The sequence below is a fragment of the Notechis scutatus genome, chromosome 11, assembly GCF_049901735.1.
Source record: "Notechis scutatus isolate UNSWTSFEM ecotype Mainland chromosome 11, rNotScu1.2, whole genome shotgun sequence".
In the NCBI taxonomy this organism is placed as follows: domain Eukaryota; kingdom Metazoa; phylum Chordata; class Lepidosauria; order Squamata; family Elapidae; genus Notechis; species Notechis scutatus.
Window position 1 is genome coordinate 2159558 of NC_142019.1, and position 7986 is coordinate 2167543.

At 42.3% G+C, this 7986-nt stretch overlaps 1 protein-coding gene across 5 annotated transcripts; it reads left to right on the forward strand.

Annotated features, from left to right (window-relative positions):
- Positions 1-1232: 1232 nt before the first annotated feature.
- Positions 1233-7745, forward strand: PPCDC (phosphopantothenoylcysteine decarboxylase). 5 transcript variants are annotated; one of them, XM_087972569.1, is made up of 7 exons: positions 1233-1486; positions 2835-2940; positions 3086-3181; positions 4051-4179; positions 5161-5352; positions 5748-5847; positions 6856-7745. In XM_087972569.1, the coding sequence occupies exons 2-6, from the start codon at positions 2863-2865 to the stop codon at positions 5820-5822; spliced, it is 570 nt and encodes a 189-aa protein (XP_087828695.1). In that variant the 5' UTR covers positions 1233-1486; positions 2835-2862; the 3' UTR covers positions 5823-5847; positions 6856-7745. The 5 variants fall into 5 exon arrangements, with proteins under 5 accessions (XP_087828695.1, XP_087828691.1, XP_087828692.1 ...); XM_087972565.1 differs by having other exon boundaries at positions 1234-1486; positions 2835-3006; XM_087972566.1 differs by having other exon boundaries at positions 1235-1381; positions 2835-3006.
- Positions 7746-7986: the final 241 nt, after the last annotated feature.

Below are 7986 nucleotides of genomic sequence, written 5' to 3' on the forward strand. Positions count from 1 at the left end.
TGCCTTTTTGCTCCTTTCTGTAGTAGATGGTTAGACTTAAAACAGGGATGTCAACATGCAGGGTTGTATGTGGAGAAGCTCTGATAAGTTGTGGGGGAACTGGGTGAAGAGGCTAGAAAGGGAATTGAGGTATCTTGAGTGTGAAGGGGGACTTGGTTTATATAAGCCACAGTTAAACCACGTGAGCAGATTCACACACCATTTTATGCAGATAATACAATTATTTTCTTTGGGTAAGTCTTATTACTTAGGTGCTTTTTCTTGCCTTAGACCTAGTGGCAGTTTTGGCAAAAGCACGTTTTCAAAAGCAAAAATCCATTATTAAAATAGAAGCACCAAAACCTGCAAAAAAAATATTTGTCTTTCCACTGCAACGAGACAAAACTGCACAGGAGTCTAGAGCGGTGTTTTTTAAACTTGTCCAGATCAGTGGACCACAACTCCTAGAATTCCCCAGCCGTTCCTTGCTGGCAGGGGAATTCTGGGAGTTGAAATCCACTCATCATATAGCCAAGTTTGAAAAACATTGCTTAGAGTTTTCAAGTTACAAAATGTGTAATACGAGGAGGGGTTTCCAGCAAATTTAGCATCAGGAGAGCCATTGAAGAAGTATAGGATTCCTCTTAAAAACAGAAACTCCTATCTTAGCTCCTGAAACGTGTGTTTGCTCCACTGTCCACATTCTAAAACAGGTCTCCAAATTGGCAACTTTAAGACTTGTGGACTTCTATCTATCTATCATCTATCAATCTATCAATCTATCTATCTATCTATCTATCTATCTATCTATCTATCTATCTATCTATCTATCTATCTATCTGATTTGTCAATCTTACAAGATAATAGATATAAGTATAAACATGAGTAAGAATACAGGATGGGGACAATAGGACTTCAACTCCCAGAATTCCTCAGCTGGCTGGGGAATTCTGGGCAACTCCCAGAAGTCCACAAGTCTCAAAGTTGCCAAGTTTGCAGGTCTCTGTTCTAAAACTAAAAACTAAAATTCTGATTTGGGGCATCGCTTCCATCCTCCTGAAGAGGGAGGGAGAAGCGAGTTGCGTAAGGGTCTAGGAATCCACTCTATGGCCATCCTACCCGGAAGTGGAGTCAGAAGAGTTCGTCCAGCCGCTAGAGCCGTCGTTAACCACTTCGGGAAGGAAACGGAAGTTGAGCCCCCTTTAAAGCCGCCGTGCTTTAATACAGAAAGAACCGGAAGGTACGGTCTTTATTGACATCCGCCGGCCGGAACTTTTTGATCCGTGGGTTGTGTACCCTTATCGCTTCCCCCCGTCTCTTCCCTTTTGATATGTAGTTTTTACATGTGATTTTATATGTTATACCGACCCAGATTGGATCATGCAACATTATCCTGGGACACGTATGTTTGCCTCCGTTACATATTTTTATACCGGATCTTAGACTCGGAAGGCAGGGAAAGCTGAAGGCTAGTTCACATCCCCCCACCCCAAGCCCTCCCTGTAAGGTAGGCCAACCTGCAAGAACGAGCGATTACTTCCCCCGGTGAGGTTTCGTGGCTGGCCAAAGATTGAGCCTCTTCAGACGTTGCTCTCTGGGGTTTTTCCACAATTCTCTGGGTTTTTCTTCTGATTCTTGCTTAATAGGAATAAGCCTGGGTGGGTTTTGCCCCTGAAAATCCCCATGTGGCACTGGAAAAACAGCTGGGTTTGCTGCTGAGTTGGAGGGGCTTTTTATCAGTCTGTGTCTGCCTGTCTCTGTCTCTCCATCTCAATTATCTACTGTATATCATATATCACATCATCTCTCTCTCTCAATTATCTATCTATCTATCTATCTGTCTGTCTATCTATCTATCTATCTATCTATCACAATTTTATATCTATCACAATTATATCTATCACAATTATATATCTATCAATTACAATAATTTATATCATCTATCTATCTATCACAATTTTATATCTACCACAATTATATATCTATCACAATTATATCATATATCTATCAATCACAATAATTTATATCATCTATCTATCTATCACAATTTTTTATCTATCACAATTATATATCTATCACAATTATATATCTATCACATTTATATCATATATCTATCAATCACAATAATTTATACCATCTATATATCTATCTATCTATCTATCTATCTATCTATCTATCTATCTATCTATCTATCTATCTATCTATCTATCTATCTATCTATCTCTATCTCTATCTCTATATCTATATCTATCTATCTATCTATCTATCTATCTATCTATCTATCTATCTACCACAATTATATATCTATCACAATTATATCATATATCTATCAATCTATATCATCTATCTATCTATCACAATTTTTTATCTATCACAATTTTATATCTATCACAATTATATATCTCACAATTATATATCTATCACAATTATATATCTATCACAATTATATATCTATCACATTTATATCATATATCTATCAATCACAATAATTTATACCATCTATATCTATCTATCTATCTATCTATCTATCTATCTATCTATCTATCTATCTATCTATCTATCTATCTATCTATCTATCTATCTATCTATCTATCTATCTATCTATCTATCATCTATCTATCACAATTATCTATATCCATCCATCCCTGTCTTCCTCTCCCTCCCCCCTCCACCATCTAATCTATCTGAAACTCTGTCTGTCTGTCTGTCTATCTATCTGCTGCCCACATCCCCCATGAGGCATCTCTAGGTGGAACATAGAGCCTAAAATTAACCAGTGAGTCTTGCAATTGACCAAATGCAGCACAGAGGCATTTAATTTGGAGCAGTAGTCCTCATGTTTTCTTGTTTTGCAGGTGAAAAAGCATCTCTCTCAACCTGATCATGGAGGCTACAGCGTCTCCTCTGCCACCAATCTGCCCCGGTGGATCTTCGGAGAAGAATGCCCACATCCTCGTCGGGGTAACCGGGAGCGTAGCTGCGCTAAAGTTGCCTCTTTTGGTGGCAGAGCTTCTGAAGATACCTGGAGTGAGCAGTTTTCCGTCGTTTTTATTTATTGGTCCATTTTAGACACCCCTCATTCATACCAGCGTTTGTCTCTTTTTAGCTGGCAGTTCAGGTGGTGACAACGGAAAATGCAAAACACTTCTATAAAGCCGAAGAGATTCCTGTAACAATTTACGACGACTCTGATGAATGGGAGGTCAGCATTGTTCAAACAGGTTTAGCTTCTCCTTTATGGCTAAGCAGCTTTGATTTGCACCTGGGTTCATAACTGTAGAATGCAGCACCAAATTATCTTGTGTTTTTTTATATCTTGCACTGTTTGAATTGTGATAACTTGGTAGGTTCTGAGTTCATTTTACCAAGCCTAGGAAGATGAGCAGGAAAGTGTGATAATGTTCTGACCCAAAGCTTGTTCCGAGGAAACAAACACGAAACGGAGGTAACAGCAAAACCTATTAATGATTCTTTACGAATTCCGTTCCTTCCCGTTTAAAAGGCTGTTTCAAACTGATTGTCTCTGATAAGCATGAGCCTTGCCAAGAATTGTGTAAGGCTGCCAAGAACACTTAGGTAAAGTCACTAAGAAATATTTCAAACGCAAAGAATCTGCAAACACCAACCAAGATATTCCGAACGTCCGCAAGGCTTGAGTGCAAAAACTTCTTTGCTTCGTGCAAAGAACTGCGGTTTCTCAGCTGGCTTTTATCTCTTAAGGGAGGGGCCATTACCTTGTAGCCTTACACCAGAGTCGCCCATGCTGCTGGAGCCGCTCTTTCCTTTGAGCAGCCCTGCGCGCATGCGCGCTGGGCACAGGCTCCTCGGGGACCTCTTCCTCACTGCTGCCAGCCTCCACAATCTCCAAAGGCAGCATTCCATTCCCTGATGGTCCTGGCCCCATCCCTGCATCACATGCAGGCCCCTCATCCGAGTCCTCGCTCTCCGAGACCTAAGCCGTCTCCACCTGCTGCCGGTGAACCACAACAGGTAACCTGGGTTGTATTTATGTAGAACACGATGAAGCATGCTGGGTGAATGACATTAATTGGAGCAGTATCTTGTCCTCAGCTGTGGAAAAAGCGCACCGACCCTGTGCTCCACATTGAATTGAGGCGTTGGGCTGACCTCATGCTGGTGGCTCCTTTGGATGCAAACACCCTTGCCAAAATTGCAAATGGCATTTGTGACAACTTACTGGTGAGTTACTGGAACATTGCGTGACACTTTTAATTCCAGCTCTTCCTCATTAAGATACGTTGTGGTAAGGTGATGTTTCATAACCTTCTGCAATAATGGCACCTGTGTAAACCATGAGGATATGACGAGCATGTTGGGTGTGCAAGTGATACAGTTACATCGCCAAGATATATGTCAGTCCTTCAAGACAGAGCACAGGTAGTCCTCAACTTAAAACAGTTTGTTCAGTGACTGTTCAATGCTACAACGGTACTGAAAAAAGTGACTTATGACCCCTTTTCACACTTAGGACCAATGCAACATCTCCATGGTCTTACAATCTCTCTACTTCTTGGTTTATTATATAAATCAACCAGCCTCCGCCTCCAAAGGTCTGACCCAGGGATGGGATTCAATTTTTTTAACAACCTGTTCTGTGGGCATGGCTTAGTTGGTGGGCATGGCTTGGTGGTCATGTGACTGGGTGAATGTGGCTTGGTAGTCATGTTATTGGCTGGGTGTGGCCAACTCAACATCACTCACATCGAGGCACTCATCTCTCCTCGCCTGGCCTCTCATGACTGTGGGGATGCTGCAACAGTCGTAAGTGTGAAAAACAGTCATAAGTCACTTTTTTCAGTGCCACTGTAACTTTGAATGGTCACTCCACACAAGCAAAGTACCAGCAAAGGAGGGGTAAAAAAAAACTCCAGAGACGTTCCAGAGACAGGAAGTCTAGTCCTGCCAAGAATGTAATAAGGATTAACGGAGAGGCAGTTTCTGTCAGCAACACCAGAATGTTTCCTTCCTGCCTTCCTTACAGGATTAGGCCAGTAATTTCTTCTAACAACTGGTTCTCCGAACTGCTTAGAATGTTAACAACCAGTTCTAGCGAATAGGTGCGAACTGGTAGAATCTCACCCCTGGTCTGACCACATTCTCCTTGTGGTCAGGTCCCCCATCGGTGGCCGTTCCCTCCTCAGGCTGTGCCTTTCTCTGCAGACGTGCATCATCCGTGCCTGGGACGTGAGCAAACCTTTGCTCTTCTGCCCTGCCATGAACACCCTTATGTGGGAGCACCCCATCACGGCTCGGCAGGTGGGGCAACTGAAAGAATTCGGCTACGTCGAGATCCCTTGCATAGTGAAGAAACTGGTTTGTGGAGACGAAGGTCGGTGGGTCTCTCCTTCAGTGGTGGGATTCGATTTTTTTTTTACTTCCGGTACTGTGGGCGTGGTGTGGCTTGGTGGGCGTGGCAGGGGAAGGATACTATAAAATCCTCCCATTCCCTCCCCAACTCTGCTAACCTGCTTTCCAGCTCCATTCTCCTGTGCAGGGCAACCAAAGAAGACCCAGCCAATGGGAGGCAGAGAATAGAGGGGGGGGGGGGGCAGTCAGAGGTGGTATTGGCCGGTTTTCTGTACTACTCCAAATTTCCACTACAGGTTCTCCAGAACCGGTCAGAACCGGCTGAATATCACCTCTGCTTTCCTTCCAATCCCGTTAGGGTGAGGTGGAAAGATACATTACAGGTAGACCCCCCCAACCTAAAAAGCAACAATTGACCTCCCTGCTTTCTGGTCATACAGGCCGAGGGGCCATGGCAGAGATTTCAACCATTGTGGAAAAAACAGAGGCGGCGCTGTTGCACCGGGGCCTGCTGAAGCCGAGCTGATCCCGAACTTGCAGGTACTCTGGCGCTTTTCGTGGAAATTTTTACTCCGTGAAAGAGGGAAATCGGCAAAAGGAAAGCTAGAAAGGAGATGGTTTGCTTCTTCCTTTGCAGAAAGAGTAGCGGGAGCTCAGAGCCAACTTCCAGTGGAGGTAGTGGGTCGTTCCTCAGTAACTGAGTTTAAAGACGCTTGGGATAAACACACACCCTCCATCATTGGACTAAAATTTAAAAAGTAAATGAGTAACACAATAAACAAATAAGTAAATAAAAGTATAAATACAATAATTAAAAAGAAAACTAAAACAAGCCCTTCTCAATGAATTACTGGCTCCTACAGGATATAGGTATTATAGGTACTATAGGTTCTCCAAGGTCCTTTCAAGCTTCTATTCTGTTCCGTTCTGTTCCATTCCATTCCATATTTTCTATTCTATTCTATTCCATTCCATTCCATTGTTTAATTCTATTCCATTCTATTCTAGTCTTTAATTCTATTGTTCTGTTCTGTTCTGTTCTCTTCTAATTCTATTCTATTCTATTCTATTCTATTCTATTCTTATCTTCTATATTCTATGCTATGTTATACTATTCTATTCTATTCTGTTCCATTCTTCTCCATTCCATTCCATTCTTTAATTATACTATTCTATTCTGTTCTGTCTTTAATTCCATTCCATTCCATTCTTTAATTCTATTCCACTCTATTCTATTCTAGTCTTTATTCTATTCTATTCTATTCTATTCTATTCTATTCTATTCTATTCTTATTTTCTATATTCTGTTCTATTCTATTCTATTCTATTCTATTCTATTCTATTCTATTCTATTCTATTCTATTCTATTCTATTCTATTCTATTCCATTCCATTCCATTCCATTCCATTCCATTCCACCCTACCCTACCCTTGTTCCCTTCATCAGTTTATTACGTTTATATGTTTCTACAAACTCTATGCATTTAGGTCCTCTTACAATGCACCTCCAGTGGTTTGTTCAAGTTGCTTCTTTCCATTCCTGTTTCAGCCTGAAATCTGCACTTCTTCTGGGCTGGGCATCGTCTACACTTCGGGCTTCAAGAGGGTGTTGTGTGTTGTGGTTTTTTTGAAAGCCCCGTGAGAAGAGAAGGGGGATCAAGATGGATGGATTCAAGCAGGTGCCTCTCTGTGAATCTCCTGCCAAGCTCGCCTCCCTGAATTGGCAGCTAGCTCGCTACAGATCCCTTTGACCTATCTCGGCCTTGCCAGGTGTGATTTCTGCCACCCGCTGCTGGAATCAAGGGACCTCCATCCCCCATTCCTTTCAGATGAGGCTGCTTGGGGGAACCCCAGGGCCCCAGATTGTCTGGGGGAGTGACCCTTAGGAGAGCCTACCTTTTGCTCTGATGGTCTCACGGTGTGAGGAATGCTGACCTCAAAGAAGAAAGAAACGTTGCATGTCTCTCGGTGTGGTGCTTCTGCCAGAACACAGGATGTTCTCAGCATGTTGATTTGGGGCTGCTTTGTGGGGGGGGGGGTGAATAGGGGCGGAGAACGCCCAGGAATTCCTTTACCAAGAAAGAGTAGCAATTTTGTGAAATCACTCCCAATTCACCGTCAACGGGAGTACTGAGAAAAGGGGATTGATTAGAAAAATGGGAGCCAAGCTTACCTTATTTCTGTTTTATCTGTGTCCATGGACGGGTCAGTGACCTGTCAGATAAAATCAGAGTGTCAAGAGTGAAACAAAGACGCATGTGTGTTGTTGACACAGAGTTTATTCTGTGTCCCTGAGTGCATTACAGATATTTTTTAAAAACCCAATAACTCGTCCCTCTTCCCCTCCATTCCCAAACAGTACAACTGCTATCCAAGAGTTTTTACCCTGTGGTAAGATGGGCGGTCTATAAATTTTATAAATAAATAGATCGATAAAAATATCAGAGATCTTTTCATTTTAAATGCTCGGTGCCAGGCCCGTGATAGGTAGTTCTCCACTGACGACTAGTTGCTTAACAATAATGTGAAGTTACGATGAACTGGAAAAAAAAAACCCAAAGTCACATTCTCCAATAGAAGTAATTCAACCTTGCTTTGATGTCATAAATCTCCACCTCAGAGGGCCCAAGCATGGACAGCTCATTTCCCACGGAAAGAAGAATCACCTAGCCTAAACAAC

Excerpts from the sequence above, each read along its gene's own strand:
- PPCDC (XM_087972565.1), top strand. The coding sequence starts at position 2,863 with ATGGAGGCTACAGCGTCTCCTCTGCCACCAATCTGCCCCGGTGGATCT. Across the intron at positions 4,180-5,160 it reads GCATTTGTGACAACTTACTG|ACGTGCATCATCCGTGCCTG; the intron begins GTGAGTTACTGG and ends CTTTCTCTGCAG. Across the intron at positions 5,353-5,747 it reads GGTGGGTCTCTCCTTCAGTG|GCCGAGGGGCCATGGCAGAG; the intron begins GTGGGATTCGAT and ends CTGGTCATACAG.